Source organism: Melopsittacus undulatus, chromosome 8, assembly GCF_012275295.1.
Source record: "Melopsittacus undulatus isolate bMelUnd1 chromosome 8, bMelUnd1.mat.Z, whole genome shotgun sequence".
Taxonomy (NCBI): Eukaryota; Metazoa; Chordata; class Aves; order Psittaciformes; family Psittaculidae; genus Melopsittacus; species Melopsittacus undulatus.
In genome coordinates, this window is record NC_047534.1 from 16,759,229 (window position 1) to 16,777,367 (window position 18,139).

The following is an 18,139-nucleotide window of genomic DNA, read 5'->3' on the forward strand; positions in this document are numbered from 1 at the left end:
TTATCTGTAACAAGAACAGGTAAGATCTTTTCAGGTCGTGATTTTTTAAACTGACAGCATGCCTTTGAAGTATATCTGTATAGAACAGCAATTACACCTTACATCCAGTTAGTGTAAGCACTTCTTCCTTCTCCTGTGGCTCCCCTAGGATGCCATCCCTCTGCACATGGGAAGGTGCACAGCTCTCTAGGAAGGACAAAGTGAATCAGCATGTGGGAGACAGAACCATGGCAGCAGCACTGCTCACCTGGCCAGGAAACACTTCCTCTTGGCAGAGATGAATTGCTCTGGGCAGAGCTGGAGTGTTTCCAGAAGGGTCTGGCACTGTTGAGCCAAAGGTGAACATTACAGCATTTGCTTTCGCTTGCCAGAAGGGAGATGGGCTCTGTCAAGTGATAATTTTTTCTGCTACAGCATCTCAACGTTGTCTGATATCTCCATATTCCTGTTCCCAGCACACTTTGCAACTGAATAACGCACCTAAATAACCTGCTAATTTTCACTCTGAGAGAAGGGAACAGGAATAATATTATACCACAGGACCAGGGTAACTAACAGTTCAGACATGATATTCTTTCAGTTTAAAGGAGTCTGTTGCTCTGTGACTTTCTTCTACTCACACAGCACATAAGTAGTTATCTGTGCTGTCAGCAGTTTATCAGTGAGGCTTACAGTCTCACCTAAGTGGACAGCAATAGCAACACTCTGTTCTTCCCTGTCTTGCAGTGTTCTCTTTTAAAGAATGGTTTGTGTCTTGTGCTGGCAGCACAGCGAGACAATGCAGTCATTTCCTTCGACTCCCTGCTGGACAGGTAAGTGAGGACAATATTGCTCTACCAGCACTGTCTCACCCCCTGCCAGAGAGCCTGTGATCTGAGGGAGGGCAGCTGCCTTTCTTCTCTGTACTTCACTTCCATTTCAGACTCCCATGAGGTCAGGTGCCTCTCAAAGGCAACACAGCCTTCCAAAGTTATGTTGTTAATAGGTCAGCATGTTTCCCAGTTTCAAAGCCACGTGTCCTACACCAGGCCCTTAAACACTGAGTTGTGGTGTCTGTGAGGCCTGGGGGCATGGTTCCATGGATACAGGGAATTCTCTGAAATGAGGGCTCTCATTGGGAAGTAAACCTTCTAAATCAATAAAATTCCTAGGAGAAATAGCTCAGCAGATTCTATGTTTGCTATCAAAAAAAAACAACCCAACAAAAAAACAACCCAAACTTAAATGCCAGAGAGCAAAATCAAAAATGAGCCTCTTAAATAAATCACCAGAAATGCTGAGTAGAGGATATATGAACCTGGTAAAACAAACAGAACCCCTCTGCAGGGACTGATTAGTGAAATGGAATGATTAGCAGGGCAATTAACCCACTGCTCCCCAGAGGGAAGCTTTCCTTGCACAGGGCTGGTATTTGGCAATGCCATGTGTGTGGCTCTTGCACATGGTTTCCTCTGGCAGGGGAAGCCAAGAGAGTCTTTTTTTTCTGACACAGTCAGTGCAGAGCAGCTCAGCAGTGACACTGATAAGATTGGCATGACCATGGCTGTACCTCTGTTCATCTGGAGGACTTAGAATCATAGAATAGTTAGGGTTGGAAAGGACCTTAAGATCATCTAGTTCCAACCCCCCTGCCAGACAACACTGTCAGTTGGACAGGAATATGGAATTCAAGGATGTCATGGGTTTACAAGAATTAAGGGAGCCAAATCTGAACCAAGCTGGTTCACAAATCTGGTCCAAGCTGGTAGACACCTTGGAGTTCTTGTAGTTTGTTGAAATGTTATGGTGCTCAGACACAAGACCACACCTTGGAAAAATACTTGGAACAAGTTTCTTCAGTAACTCCTCAGAAATGTTTTGAACCCAATGACAAAACTTGGACCTTGCTCCCACTGATTTAAAATCACACCCTGGGGAGCCACATCCCCAACCTTTCACCCTGCAAAGTACAGCACTAAGGAGAAGAAAAGAGCAAGTTATCAAAGATCTTTCTAGTATGTTTTCTCCACTCCTTCTCTGGTTTATGGGGAAAAAGTGAGCTGTTGGGAAGCCCAGAGATCACTGCTGAAGGTAGTTCTGTGAGAGTGGTTGTCAGCAGAGCTGGCTGAGATCCCCCACCTTGTTTTCCCCAGGCTTTTGTTCATCAGGGTCATGGGTACTGCATAACAAGATCAGCTCCAACACAGTGTTTCCCTCTCTGTAGGCTAAACTTGATATGTTTTATGATTGCCAGTCTCGAGGCAGCACCCCTAGAGCAAACCTTGTGGTGTCTTCTCACTGCTGTTCACAGGGAGGAATAAGTGCCAGTCTCAGCTGTGTTTTCACCCCTCATCCTGCTCTGTGCCAGGGTGGCTGGCTCTCCAAAGGATAAACTTCCTTGCTGAACTGCAAAGTACATGCGCATAAATTCTGCCTGTTAGGAGGCACTCCCAAGGGGCAGGATCTGCTCTGCCTCTTACCCACAGTGCCACACATAGTGATCCTGCAGCCATTTCAAACCAGCTGTACAAAATAATAACTGCCTTTGTGATTGATGATACTTGTGAAAGGGAGGGTGGTGAGGTGTGCCCAAGGATGGGAAGGAGGGAGAGATCCCTGGAGAGATCCACCATAGCCAACAGTAAACTCACACCTTTATTGCGGCATAAGCATTATACTTTTTAAAATCAACTTTGCAAATATCTTTGAAAACCCAGCCTGACTCCACCAGTGTCTCATAAGGACACTTAATGCTAAGACATCTTCGTTTCAGAATAACATCTGAGGTTAATTACACTTACAGCTCCACTAGCAGGAGCCACGGGACCTTTCTTGTACTGCCTAAATCACTGTATTTATTTCCCTCTTCCTGCCACAGCCCAGGATTCCAGTACCTGCACAGGTTCTGGCCTGCATTTCAGCTGCATTGCTGAAGCACCTCAGTTTAAGGGATTATTTTACAGCCCTGGGAGTTGATTCACAGCTGAGCCATATTATTTAGGCTTTGTGCCAGAGGGAGAAATGTTGCCATCTGTATGGAAGCCTGGGATATGATGTCAGAGGTGGGCTGTGATAAAAAAGAGGAATCAGGTGTTGAGAGGAACAATGTGAGCTTTGCTAGTATAACTGCTCATAGTTCAGAGCCTATTAAAGCTTTCCTAAGCCAGCTCTAGCAGGGGCACCTTGAGGAGACATTCAGTTACTGAAGGATGTGCTGTGCAGAGCAGTTGCCTTGAAGACAGACACAGATCCTTATAACTGTGCAGTGATTATTGTGCAGCAGCAGCACCACCCACTCCGCCTGTTCTCTGGACATCTATGAAGGCATTATTTCTGCACCAAAGGGCAGGAAGAGAAGAGAAAGGGACAACATTGATGCAGGTGGGGGCAGAAAAGCAGCCTGTAATTTTGACTGGCTGCCAAAAATGGAGCTGAAGCAGGAATCTGGGAAAGTGCCAAGGGTAACTCAGAGGGCAGAGTGAAGTGTTTGGAAGAGGTGAGGGGAAGCTGAAGAGACATGGGGACTGAGGCAGAATCCAAAGAATGACGTGACACAATCCTATCCACAGAAAGGAAAACTATGTGAGACTTACCTTGTTTGTTCTGTCAGCATCCAACTGCCTGGATCTCCAGTATAAAGCATTTGAATTTTCCCTGTCATAACTTGTTTTTACAGCCAGATTTCCGAGCTGCAGGGTGGCAGAAAGAAGAATTTACAAATAGATTCAAAGCAGCTCCTGGAAGAAAGGCAGGCTCTGCTTTTTATGCATGACAAACAAGATCTAGCTGTCTTAATAGGTGGTACTGGTTTAATAGTGATTACTTCTCTATGGTTATTTGAGCTTTTAAAAAGTACTTTCTGATGCCCATGAGATTGTTAGGACCTAACCATATTGTGCACGGTCCTTATGAGCTCACCTAGTTAACATTGTACTGAACTCAGTGAGCAGTGTTTGACTCAAGCACACCCAAAACTTAGCTGCATTAGAAGAAAACCAGAGTGTAGACAGCCTTACACCCTTCTGGGTTTAGACAATGTGTGCAATCAGAACAGAAGTCAAGTGTTAAGGAACTTAGCTGGATGTTATTTTCTCTGATGTAACATTCTTACCAAGTACTAATTGTTGTTAGCAGGGAGTGATGTTATCCCTATAGGAAGCTCATCTCTGGGAGCTTTGGAGGGGAAGGAGGTGGAGAAGTAAAAAAAATGATGAACACATGAGATGTAAAATTTTTGAGCTGTTGAAAAGCACTGAACAGAAAAGCTGCCAAGCACAATACCTGGATATGGGGGCAGGGAGCAGGGACTGGTTTCCAAAACCACTCTGGAGAGTTTTTAAGCCTAAGACTTGAGTGTGCACAGAGTCAGTTTAAAGGGCGATTTTAAAATTTGTCCTTGCCTCTTAATTTCTCTTGAATATGCCTTATAGAATCATAGAATAGTTTGGGTTGGAAAGGACCTTAAGATCGTGTAGTTCCAACCCCTCTGCCATGGGCAGACACAACTCACACTAAACCACGTCACCCAAGGCTCTGTCAATCGTGGCCTTGAACACTGCCAGGGATGGAGCATTTAACAATTCTCTGGGCAACCTGTGCCAGTGCCTCACCACCCTCACAGTAGAATCATAGAATCATAGAATAGTTAGGATTGGAAAGGACCTCAAGATCATCTAGTTCCAACCCCCCTGCCATGGGCAGGGACACCTCACACTAAACCGTGGCACCCAAGGCTTCGTCCAGCCTGGTCTTGAACACTGCCAGGGATGGAGCATTCACAACCTCCCTGGGCAACCCATTCCAGTGCCTCACCACCCTAACAGTAAAGAATGTCTTCCTTATATCCAATCTAAACCTCTGCTGTTTAAGTTTCAACCCATTACCCCTTGTCCTATCACTACAGTCCCTAATGAATAGTCCCTCCCCAGCATCCATGTAGGCCCCCTTCAGATACTGGAAGGCTGCTATGAGGTCTCTACGCAGCCTTCTCCAGGCTGAACAGCCCCAACTTTCTCAGCCTGTCTTCATATGGTAGGTGCTCCAGTCCCCTGATCATCCTTGTGGCCCTCCTCTGGACTTGTTCTAACAGTACCATGTCCTTTTTATGTTGAGGACACCAGAACTGCACACAATACTCCAAGTGAGGTCTCACAAGAGCAGAGTAGAGGGGCAGGATCACCTCCTTTGACCTGCTGGTCACACTTCTTTTGATGCAGCCCAGGATACGGTTGGCTTTCTGGGCTGTGAGTGCACACTGCTGGCTCATATTCATTTTCTCATTGACCAACACTCCCAAGTCCTTCTCCACAGGACTACCATGAATTTCCTTTTTGCCCAACCTGTAGCTGTGCCTGGGATTGCTCCCACCCAGGTGTAGGACCTTGCACTTGGCATGGTTAAACTTCATGAGGTTGGCATCAGCCCACCTCACAAGTGTGTCAAGGTCCCTCTGGATGGCATTCCTTCCCTCTAGCGTATCAACAGAACCACACAGCTTGATGTCATCGGCAAGCTTGCTGAGGGTGCACTCAATTCCATTGTCCATGTCAGCAACAAAGATATTAAACAAGACCGGTCCCAACACCGATCCCTGAGGGACACCACTCGTTACTGATCTCCAGCCAGACATTGAGCCGTTGACCACAACTCTTTGAGTGCAACCATCCAGCCAGTTCTTTATCCACTGAGTGGTCCATCTATCAGATTGATATCTCTCCAATTTAGAGACAAGGATGTCATGTGGGACAGTGTCGAACGCTTTGCACAAGTCCAGGTAGATGACATCAACTGCTCCATCCCTGTCCATCACTTCTGTAGCCCCATCATAGAAGGCCACCAAATTGGTCAGGCAGGATTTTCCCCTAGTAAAGCCATGCTGGCTGTCACTAAGCACCTTGTTGTTTTTCATGTGCCCTAGCATGCCTTCCAAGAGAATCTGCTCCCAGATTTTGCCAGGCACAGAGGTGAGACTGACTGGTCTTTAATTCCCTGGGTCATCCATTTTCCCCTTCTTGAAAATGGGGGTTGTATTTCCCTTTTTCCAGTCATCAGGAACTTCACCTGGCTGCCATGATTATTCAAATATGATGGCCAGTGGCTTTGCAACTTCATTCGCCAGCTCCTTCAGGACCCGCGGATGGATTTCATCAGGTCCCATGGACTTGTGTACATTCAGGTTCTTAAGATGGTCTCGAACCAGATCCTCATGTACAGTGGGCCCAAGGTCTAGGTTTTCACAGTCCCTGCGTCCGCCTTCCAAGACTCGGGTGCTGCGGTCAGAGCCTTTGCCAGTGAAGACCGTGGCAAAGAAGCCATTCAGAACAGTAAAGAACTTCTTTATATCTAACTTGAAGTTCCCCTGTTTAAGTTTAAACCCAACACCTCTTGTCCTATCACTACAGGTCAGCTCGTGTGTGGACCAGATCAAAAGAAGGACTGGTGAAGCAGACACTGCTGCTGAAGGCAGCTTAGATAGTCCTGGGGTCTGGGAAAAACACACAGATTGTTGAGAAGACCACCCTTGCACAGAGCTGACTATCTATGTTTACATATATTTCCCATTGACCCAGAGACCCCATTATGCAACAGGTCATTACTGTTGGTTTGAAGGCTTGTATTTTAAGAATCCAAATCCATTTATACAAAGCTTTGTAAAACCCAGGATTTAGCTGTCTAAAGAAGTTCAGTAACAGATGCCCACAGACAGAGCTGCTGGCACAGAGCATAGTTCTCCTCAGAGCTGGGTCATCTACAGTTTCTGACAGTTTGGATGGCAAAGTAACACTGGCTTCCATTTTCCTTTACCCGCAGGGTCAGTTGGCAGAAGCAGTCAGTCCTGGACGCTGTGCAGCATCTCCTTTATCCTCAAAATGAGAAACAGGCAAGTAGAGAAGTTTATGGTACAGATTTGTGTCCTTTGTGTCCCTGTGATGAATGAAAGTTGTCAAAATTGGTTGAATGTTAAAAGAAAATTTTAACTTGTGCAAGACAAATATGGTGCCTCATGAGAGCCCTGAGTCTTGGCATAAACCACAACACACTGTTTTCACATTACAATGGTGCCACTATTTTGAAACAAGATATTTGGAGATTTTGATAAATATTCAGTATTTTCCATAGGTGTCAGTTACTTTTTATGAAAAATCAACACTTAGTAAGATATCTGTGATACATGTCAATAATTAGTGACACAAAATGTTCATTCAGCCGTTCCGGCAAGCTGGCACGTGTCCTGTGACTGGGGAGTTCTGTCTCAGCCCATATCCAAATGGAAGAGGAGAAGTTAGGCCATTACCTATTCCAGGGATAGGCTATCTGCATATTTTTTCAGTAGTTCATCCCAAAAAGGGAAATGCTAAGTGGCATGTGGGCAGCTAATGGGAATAAACTGTATAAATACCCTTAAAACTCTGGCTGTTATCATCAAAGTTTAGTGCAAAACAAATGAGAGATTTGGATAGAGGAGGCAGTGCCTGAAGAATTAAGACTAGCAGATGTAAAAGAACTGGGAAGGATGAGAACAGTAGCAAAGGGACAAGTTTCCCCCTGGATCCCTTTTGCTTCCCAAAAAAAACACAGCAAGAGAGTGACGTGTTTGTAACCTCGTGTAACACATCAGAGCTGCTGCTTCAGTACCAGGACTCCAAGGAGTGAGTCTTAAAAGACACCAAACCCTCTCTGAAGTCTGTGTTCCTGCTTTTAACACAGGCAAAACTGCCCCAAACTTCCCCAAAGTCATACAGCTGCTGTTTGCAGCAGCTTTCCCTAAGGCTTGGTAATGTTCTCCCTGGGTGCAGCTGGGATTGTAGGCACTGCCAGGGAAGGTCTGTGATAGCTACAAGGCTGTCATCGTGTGGTGCTCACCACTTCCAGAGTGCCAGGCTGTTGCCAAGTGATAGGGCAGCAAGTCCAGGCTGTTTTCTGATTTGCTTTGAAAAGGACATGACATATCTCTGGCTGACATAAAATCCCTTCTGCTTCACAGCTACGGAGAGTCAGCCTATCAGAAAGAGGCTTATCATGCTTTCTGTGATTGATAAGAGGAAAACAAATATGCTCAGCCCTTCTCCCTGCTTCTGGCAGCCTGGGGCATTGAATCAAATCCCTCTGGTGCTGGTGGAAGCAGTGGCTACTCACAGCAGCTCAGAGTTTAGACCATGAGTCTAGTCCTGGGACAGCAGTGGATGCCACGCTCTACATTGTGGATTATAAGATGCACAGCAGCAAGTAATGTGTATTTTCAAATAGTCCTTTTGCTCCAAAGTTCAGGGTAGGTTTAGAAATGGAGCACCTCTGCTATGAAGAAAACTGAGAGTGTTGGGGTTGTTCAGTCTGGAGAAGACTGCAGGGAGACCTTACAGCAACCTTTCACTTAAAAGGGGCCTATAAGAAAGATGGGGAAAGACTTTTTAGCAAGGCCTGTTGCAGCAGGATGAGGGGTGATGGTTTTAAACTAAAAGAGGAAAGATTCAGGCGGAATGTGGGGAAAATGTCTTTACAGTGAGGGTGGTAAAATCCTAGCACACATTGTCCAGAGTGGATGCCCCATCCCTGAAGATATTCAAGGCCAGGCTGGATGTGGCTCTGGGCAACCTGATCTAGTTGAAGATGGGCCCTGTTCGTTGCATGGGGGTTGGATAGATGACCTTAGAAGGTCCCTTCCAACCCAAACTACTCTATGAGTCTATGATCACAAAGCTAGATCTGAGGAGCAAGCTCACCAGGGAATGACTGTACCTCAAAGGATGTGCCTAGAAACGCTGTTTGATCCTCTGATCTCTTGCTAATGAGTTTATGAAATGTCAGCCAGGCTTTCCAGGTCAAAGCTAATGAGCAACACCATGATATCAGGCAAAGTTCAGGAGGGTTAAATGAACATGGGTTTCAAATCCCCATGGTTTAAGCAGAGCTGCAGCATTTACTGGTGGTATTGAGCCATGGAAATGAAAAGGAATTTTGTACTTGCTCCCTGTGTGATCTGGGACTAGGCAATAGGATGAGAAGCCCTCTTCCCAAATGTGGAATACTTTAGTGGTCACATCTGTGTCTGGGCTAGTTGTCTGCCTTCTTCTGCAGTCCCTGAGAGAAGCAGCATTTCTATAGCACTTTTCACCTGCCCTATTTGAAACATGTGCCTTAGGAGCAGGTGAATCCATGCTTTAGAAGTTCCTTATGCTCATGCAGTGAACCTACAGATGCCTACTCCCCATGCAGGCTTCTTTCCAGTTCATATCTGGAAATGATAAAGTCATGTTTTGTTGGGGAGATCATTATTGGCTCTTGATCTTCCAGTGGACCTCTATAAAGTGGTCCCATATTTCCCTACACGTGGTCCATACCCAAACTGGAACCTTCCCAGCAATAAGAGCTGTCAGGGAGTGCTGTGCTCAGCCATTGGACTGGGATGTTCTGTGGCTGAACAGTTTCTCCTCACATGCACTATGGCTGGGATGAGATTATGAGGCTGGGGTGACCTCTGGTCACTGACCTGCCACAGTTAGCATGTCAAAGCAGGGAGACAGCACAGGCTCAGCCCAGCCATTCCTCACTATGAGCCCAGGGATGTGCAAACAAGGCTCCAGAGGTAGGCAGTGCTAATCCCTCTGCTCTGCCTGGAGCCCTGGAGCTGTAGCCAGCAGGCACAATGGCTGCTCTAGCATCTCCCTCCCTGCAGAAACAGCTGCAACTTGCAACTACACCAGAGCAACACAGGGAAAACACATCTCAGCCACCATTGGCATGGTCCTTAGCCCATCAGCAGCAGGCAGAAGGGCTGGAGTCCCGTAAAAGAGACCTAAAATCCTATGAGGAGAGGCAGAGCGCTGGCAGGAAGAGGGCCCAAGGGCTGTCAGCACAGCATGTTTAATGCTTTAGGAGAACATGGTGTTCATTAACACAGTCAAATAACAGACTGGTCCTGAAGCCCTTGGCACTAAGCTGGTCTCCCCATCCATGGAGCAGCCACACAGGAGCGAGGTTTGGGAAGGAGAGGCAGAGCAGCTGCAGAGGGAGTTAGACTTCCTGCTTGGCACTTTGCATGTTGTTGGTTTTCTTCAGTTCCTTGAAAATGTGAATCTTGAGAACAGCCAAACAGTGGTCAAGGCTAGCAGATATTTCCCTGCCATGGGACACTCAGAGCTGCCTCTGGGCTGGGATTAATTCAGCCTGATAAACATCCTCACTGTGCTGCCTGCCTGCTGTTCGCACAGAAACCTACCTCTGAAAGAAGTGTCTCACAGAACTTACAGCTCTCCCCCAACCCCTTCCTTCTTTTCTCCCCAGGCTGAAGAGCTGCTTTGTTGCCTTTTTGACTCCCTGACATCTGAGAGCATCCACCAGATTGAATCCCAGGATTGCTAGCCAGGATGGTCCAAGCTTCCAAGCATGGGTGGATGCTGCTGTGGGTATCTGTGCAGATGGACACTCAGGGGACACCCGGCTTTTAAGAGCACTGATGTTTGTTTGTCATTAAAACATAACTTCTGAAGTATGGTATTAGCATCAGTAAGATAAATGAGAGTGGTGGGAGGCAGGATCAGTGCTCAAGAACAAATCTTTCTGAACCGTAGTTGTGGTTTCTAGTGGAATGTGTTCAGAGGCAATCCGCTTGTATTTGTGGAGCAGGGGTTGGAGCATTCCTGTGGCTGGAAAAACTCAGGAAGTAAAACAAATCCAGGGGCAGGTGCTTGGGACTCCATCTTCCCCAGTCCTCAAAGACATTATGGAGAGACTCCATTTTCTGTTGCTGCTGTGTTCTTTGAATCAAATACAAAAATCCAGTAAAAGAAATGGAAATAGTCTGAGGGAAGGCTGGATCCCTGAAGAGTTCAGTACCATTGAGTAAGATTAAAAGCTGAACAGCTTAATGTTCTCTTACCCTCTGCTTCAGCAGCCCTGTTACAGCTGTCCTTGCCCAGGCCCAGCTCACTGCCCTCCTGTGGGCACACAACCCTGCCTCTTGTTCTTCCTTACACAGACCCCACGGATCCTTGCATGATTCATCCTCTGCCAGGTCCTTTATGTGAACTATCAAGCAAGGAAGCTGACATTAACACAAAGGTCCTCAGTCTTCCTGGAACCCACTGATCCACAGCTCCTTTGTGGAAGATTCTTCTCAGCCGAGGAGGCCTCATGTTCCTACCTGTCCCACTAAGGCAGAGTTGGATGTGCACATACCTCTGGTTCCAGATATCACAAGTATGGCAAGAACAGTCCCTGTGTGTTCTCCAGGCGCTGTTAAGGCAGAGCAGTGTGCAGCTGGCTGGCCAGCCCACCTCTGAGTGCTGCTGGTGGAGTGAACCTCTTCCGTGCACAGCCTTTCCCTCTGTAAGAGCCTGGTACAAGTCCTCCTTTTCCACAGCCACTAGCTCACACAGTCTGTGAGAATGCACCTCTGAGATCTCTGTCCCCTTTTGGACGAGGCTGTAAGTGCTCAGTTAAGTACAAAAGCTATCAGAAGTCTGGCCTTGCAAGCTCTGCTTCCTCAGCCAGTAATAGTCCTAACACAGTCTCTCTCCTTCTCTAAGCTACCAAACATATTAACAGCAAAAAAACAAAACACAACAGAGCAAAACAGAAACAGCAAAAGAGCTGTGTGAAGAGGAGACGTGGACAGGGGGCCTGCTGCATCCTCCACAGTGGTTCAGCTTCAGAGCTTGGAAGTACCTCCAAAGCTCTGCTCCCCAGCATCATTTTACCTGCACAGGCTGTCTGGGCTTTATGGTGGGTCTGAATGTCTCTGAGGAGCAGCTCCAGAAGCATGTGCTGTGAGGGAAGCAGGCAGCTGCCCTGCTCCCTTGTGAGGACAGGGCCCTGGGAGTCACCGTGATGGACAAGCCTGCTCTGCTCTTGCAGCTAAGTAGGCCATTTCCTGCACTCCAGGCACATTTCTGTCATGCTTGTAAGCCATGTACAGCTTTGAGACAAATGAGAATTAAAAGGATCCACCCCCAGCACTTGGGGAATTTGATCTGGAAAAAGGGCCTGTTGGAATAAAGCACAGTCAGATAGCAGCTGAGAGACAAAGCCTGTAAAGCTGTGTGCAAGAAAGGGGCATACAGGGCCAGCAGCAGCTCTGCACCCACCCAGCCCACCAGTGCACACAGGCCACCAGTGCCATGTCTGATCCATCTGGGATCTCAGACCAATGACAAATGGGACGATGGGGAGCTGGACACCAGGAGGTGATGCCCTGGTGACTGGCAGCAGGCACTGGGGAGGGGCCATCCTGGTCATACACCCCTGGCCCTATCCAGGCTGTCAGCAGGCTGGAGCTCCCTCAGCTTTATGGCAGGAGTTGAGACCATGGCTCATAATACACCATGGAATAAACCAGGGCCTGGCACAAAGCACACCCATACCCGCCCCATTCCAGACAGCCTTGCTGCTGAGGCTTGCTGTTTGTGAGCCTCCATCCACCAACATGAAGAGACCCATGCCTCAGTTTCCCACCTATAAGGTAGAGGTTACAGCTCTGCCACAGCAGGCACACCACCAACATAATAAGAATGGGGCAGCACCCAGATATTTGGAGCATGAGGCTGCTGCAGTGTCTTTGATTCCTATTTTCAAGCCCAGCTAATTAGCCTCAGCGTAACAAACGAGCACACCCTGCACAGAGCAGGGGAAAGCAGCATCCTCTGATATTTCCAAAATGCCAGGATTCCATAAATAACCTCACCAGCCTTTCCTCCCGGAGCACCCCACTCCTCTCCAGAGAGCTGACAACCAAGAGCACCATGGACCCAGCAGAAATCAATCCCATCAACCCTCCAACAGCTCCAGATCAGGCAAAGAAAGCTGTAGCTCACCCCCTGCTCTTCCCTAGCACAAGGCAGCCAGATGAGCTAATCAGGGCTGAGGAGTAAATTAATGATTGCTGGAACCAGGAGAAAGGCAGATTTGATCAGAGATTGCCAGCTTTGCAGCTGGCTCCTACTTGCAAACAATTCATTTAGATTATGAAAGCAAGAAATTGAGTACAAAACCCCCTAGATTGTTTGCTTCCTAGAGAAAGAAAAGAAATGGAATTTTAGATTAAGAATTATGCAGAATAGTATTAATTCCCTACCCTCTTGTGCCTCCCCGCCTGGAAAACTAGAGCTAATCAGAATTGAGCATTGTTCCACTGCCATGTCAGAGCTGCCTCAATGGAGGAGAGAAAATACAGTCAGTGGCATTTTGTGTTAACGCCTTCTGGTCCTGCCATAAGGATGAAAGCATCAAGGGCTGATCTCCCAATCATCTGATTCAACCCGGGTTTCCTTATCAGCACTGAGCCAGGTGCAGAAATGTGGCTGCGTGAGTCGCAGGTGGAGGAGCTGAAATTTGATGCTCCCCATCACTTTTCTGCTGTGCTAAGCAGATTGGAAACCACCTGGAATTGAAAGAACCCCCTAACACCAACATGTGCCTTTGATTTGGGACAGAATAATTCTTTGCACCTTAAAGCTCCTCCAGTCCCAACCCCCTGCCACAGGCAGGGACACCTTCCACTAGACCAGGTTGCTCCAAGCCCCATCCAGCCTGGCCTTGAACACTGCCAGGGATGGGGCAGCCACAGCTTCTCTGGGCACCCTGTGCCAGCGCCTCAGCACCCTCACAGGGAAGAACTTCTGCCTAAGAGCTCATCTCAGTCTTCTCTGTTTAAGTTTGAAAACATCATCTTTTCACTCCAAAAAAAATAATTTCATTCACCCTAAAAATCATTTCTGCTCAAGCCCTGTGCACATGAACCCTGCAGAGCATCAGGGATGTCTCACATCACCACTCAGACTTGCTAGCCTCATAACCACTGCACAGCAAACAGGATTTACTGCCCTGCCAGTGAGCTGCATATAAACTGGGCACTGGTTTTCATCTCTGCAGGCCCATGGCTGCCTTCTGAAGCAGGAGGAGCTGATGGACCTGCTGGAGCTGTCCCTGGACCAGCCATCCTCACCAGGCTGGATGATCTTGATCCACATACTTCCCATGCTCACAAATTGCCTTGCTCTAGCTGACATAAGCCATAAGTACCTCTCTCTTGGCTGAGAGCTGCCACTGTTGGATTTTGGGGTGTCTTGGCATCTAGAGGGCTTGCTGGACCCCTATACAAGAGACCTGGCCATGCAAGAGATATGAAATACTTCATACATTGGTGAGACAACTGTTCAGGATGAGGACAGGGCAAATCATGCCTGACAAATCTGGTGGCCTTCCCTGATGAGGTCATGGCATTGGTGGATAGAGGCAGAGAAACTGATGTCATCTACCTGGACTTGTTTGACACTGTCTCACATGACATCCTTGTCTCTAAACTGGAGAGGCATGGATTTGATGGATGGGCCATTCAGTGGATAAGGAATTAGCTGGATAAACAGTAGCAGTCAACACTAGATGTCCAGATGGACACCAGTGCCAAGTGGTGTCCCTCAGGACCTGGCATTGGGCCCAGCACTATTTATCATCTTTGTGGACAACATGGACAGTGGAGTTGAGCACCCTCAGCAAGTGACAACACCACCAACCTGCGTGATGCAGTTGACATGCTGGAGGGAAGGGATGTGATCCAGATGGACCTGGACAGACTGGAGACGTGTGACCACGTGAACCTCATGGAGTTTCACAAGGCCAAGTGCAGGGTCCTGCACCTGGGTCATGGCAGTCCCCAGCACAAATACAGGCTGGGCAGAGACTGTATTGAGAGCAGCTCTGAGGAGGAGAAGGGCTTGTGGGGACTGGGTGATGAGAAGCTCCCCATGACCCGACTTCAGTGAGCACTTGAGCCCAGAACCCCACTGTGTGCTGGGCTGCATCCCCAGAGCATGAGCAGCAGGAGAAAGATTCTCCCCTTTTACTCTGCATGTGCCTCCCCGTCATCTTCCTGGAGTGGGATCAGGATCCAGGCTCTAGTCCCAGCTCTGTCCCATAAGGCAAGCAATGGCCTTTCTCCATTTTTTCCTTTCCATCTTCCTGGGGCACCATCTCCCAGGCCTGTCACAGCAGGAGCCACTGATTAATTGGTACTTGGCAATTCCCCATGGACAGGGGCTGGTGGAGCACAAAGGGTGGTTTGTCTGCAAGGCTGGGAGCTGTGATGAAGCAGGGCTGTGGATGACTCAAATGTGGGTAATTAAACTGGTTGGAACAGTGGATGGCTCAGGCAGAAACACCAGCCCAGAGCACAAGGAGCTCATGGAACTCCTGCAACTGGGTCATGCAAGAGACCAGCACCAGTAGAGCCTCTTGTGGGCTCACCTGACTCTGGTGGGACATGACCCAACAGAAATGCCAGTCCCCAAACCAAAGATGCTCCGTTAAGACAGGGCAGAAGCTCTGTGTGGACAGTTTCACATGGTCAAGCTGGAGGTTGTTGGTATTGCAAGTGCTCCTGAGGAGCTCAGCAGAGATGCTATAGGATCGATCAGTCAGTCTCCATCCATCCATCCATCCATCCCCACTCCCAGCATGTCAAGCCATCACATGCCTAGGTCCTACAGGAGACCAATCAAGCTCTTCCTCCCCTTGGTTTAAGTTCCATCACAAGCTGGGATTACTGTGGGATGTGGGGACTCCTGACCAATCTCCTGCTGCCCTGCTCTTGCTACTGTCAGGAGGGATATATAAACCCTCAGGGAGAGCCTTAACTTCCTACTGGTGGGGCTCTGTTGGGTTCCAGGACCCTTGGGGTCTCCTTGGCTGTTCTGCCAGGTAAAGGGATGGGTCTGGGGACTACCTAGGTCCATCAGAGGTCTTATGCTGACCCCTGGAATCTCCTACTGAAAGACCTGTGTGAAGTTTGCTATGTTTCAGCCATCAGGAACTTCCTGAGAAATATGTGAGTTCTCAGATTTGGTTTGGAAGATGAAGACTGTCTCCCCCAAGTTGCTACAGCTGATCAGGATCTTCAAGTAGCAATAATTGACCTGCTTGTGGCCAGTTTGTCCCAGGCCTTCCTCTGCTGTGGGTGATGTCTGTGTTGGCTGACTCTGCACTGAAGCTATTGTTTGCTCTTGGTGCTGACCTAGTAGAGGAGCTGCTGGTGCTGCAGTGTTTTGGATGATTTGTCAGACTAAAGAAATCTGAGAGACTTCCCCAACTGACTTTGGGAGGGAAAGAGGAGCAGGGCAGGGTAGAAGGGGTGTTCCTGTCCTTCTGCCCCAGCTGAACATTGGCCCTCAGCTGCTGCCTGAGGCCTGGATGATGCATCCAGCTTGGGCTGCACAGCTGCAGGCACTCACATGGCTATGAAGTTCTTGCTGTGAGACAGTTGTGTTTCCATGTTCTAAGCATGGACTTTGGGCATGGGACTCATCCTTCCCAGAGCTCTGGCAGAAGATCCTGAGCTGTTTGTGCCGTGCACTGAGGTGCTGATACTCTCTCAAAGTAGACTGACCAGTGGATGCCTGCTGAAAGCCATGGAGCCATTCAGGCTGGTGGATCTGGCTTGCAGTGGACCAGCCCCACATTGTGATAGAGCAGAGGGGGCTTTGCCATGAGTAAGTGGCTCCCAAGAATGGCTGTAGGATGTCTCCAGCCAAAGGTTGGGTAATGGCTCAGAGCTGACTACTTCATGTTGCAGGGACTTCATTGTAGGACTAATGTGACTGTTGCGCCGGTTCCAGTCTCTGACCCTGTCTATGCCTGTCCTTCCACAAGATCCAGCCCTCCCTCAGGAAGCCTGGAAGCCAGGTAAGATGTTCAGTTCCTGACCCTGAAAAGACATGGAGTCCTGGTCTGCTTGAGCCAGGTAGAGCTGATGACAGCCCAAGTATCCCCTTGCCCTGCAGAGCTGCTCCCTTCTCCTAAAGGAGATACCCAAACACATGGACCTGAATGTGCTGAACAGTGGTACTCTGAAGCAAATGAAAGCCCACCAAGAAGCTCCAGACCACTGAATTACCACTGTCTTCTGCATATATGCTGCTGAGCTTCTCAAACAACCATACCCTGTATTCTGATGTGCAGCTCCAGAGCCTGGCAGCCTTTAAATATTGAAGGTCACTTGGACTTGAAGCCAAGCAAGTGTCCTGGGCATCCTGTGGGTCAGCCAGTCAGACCTGCCGCGTACATGTTACCCTGAGCAGCCTCCATGAGCAATGAAGGCAGATGTGGCTGAGGAGCTTTGCAGGACAGGCCACCCTACTGCCCTGCCCGAAGGAGGCAGGACTTTGAGACTAAACCTTGGCTATTGGGAGTGCTCCTCAAACTGGGCTGGGGAAGGGCCAATCCCTCAAGTAACTGCAGGTGTGTCATAAACTGGAGAGAGTCCAGCAGAGGTAGAGGGAGCTGGACCTTCGTCACTGGTGAAGAGGAGTCTGAGGGCAGGGATCTAAATTACTCTCTGGGATTATCCAGTGCTGGGAGCAGAGGAGATGGGGGCATGCAAGTGAAGCTTCAGAAGGGTGGTGCTGACGGGCACAAGGAAGAGCAGTTGAGGAGGAAGGTCTGAGAGGGGCCTGAGGCCAGCTCTGGTGTTTGTCCTGCTCCAGGCAGTGTATGGCCCTGACTGTGACCAGAGCAGGTGCCTTTCCCAGGGTAGCTGTGCTTCAGGTGGGATGAGGAGGTCCCTTATGAACTGGCCTTGCTTCATTGTGGTGTCCTGACCCAGCTCCAGCCTCAGGGCCACAAGGGTGAGCCAAATTCCTGTTGTTTTCACATCAGTGTGTGAGGAGCAAAGCTTGTAGAACCAAACTCTGTGAAGCGGATGGAGGGATGAGACCGGTCCTCCTGGCTCATCTGCAGCTTTTTGTCATGAAGTTTATTTCCAGTGTGGTGTCTTCAGGGCCACAGGGTGATTAACATCCATTTTAGGCATGTTCAAGGCATGTTCCAGATGCCTTTAAGTCCCTGCAGTGTTAGAGCTGGCTTACAAGCTGGGCTCCATTAGTGGTTGATTCACTGCTTATTAAAGCCTCTATTAATCTTGTATTAATTCTTCTCAAATGAGGCTTTTCTGGAGGTGTAGCAGCCTCTGAGGTGAGGAGCTCAGCTTCTCCCCAGCCCAGTGCCACCGATGTCAGTGAGGGTTTAATTCAGGATCTCACCAGGCTGAGAGCTGAGGTCTTGTGAGGCTGCTGTGAGCAAGAGCTCTGAGTGTGGGATGATGCTGGACCCAGAGACACCCCAGGGCTTCACCACCCTGAAAGCTGAGGTGACTGGGGGGTGACTGACCCCATAA

The 18,139-nt window shown here is 48.6% G+C and overlaps 1 protein-coding gene across 1 annotated transcript in view; it reads left to right on the forward strand.

Moving 5' to 3' along the window:
• LOC101868711 (uncharacterized) overlaps positions 1-10,620 on the forward strand; it is a 36,073-nt gene extending 25,453 nt beyond the window's left edge. Inside the window, exons 11-13 of the mRNA XM_031050357.2 lie at positions 727-812; positions 6,790-6,859; positions 10,261-10,620. Coding sequence (XP_030906217.2) covers positions 727-812; positions 6,790-6,859; positions 10,261-10,338 — 234 coding nt within the window. The 3' untranslated portion in view covers positions 10,339-10,620. The remainder of the gene's footprint in view (positions 1-726; positions 813-6,789; positions 6,860-10,260) is intronic.
• Positions 10,621-18,139: the final 7,519 nt, after the last annotated feature.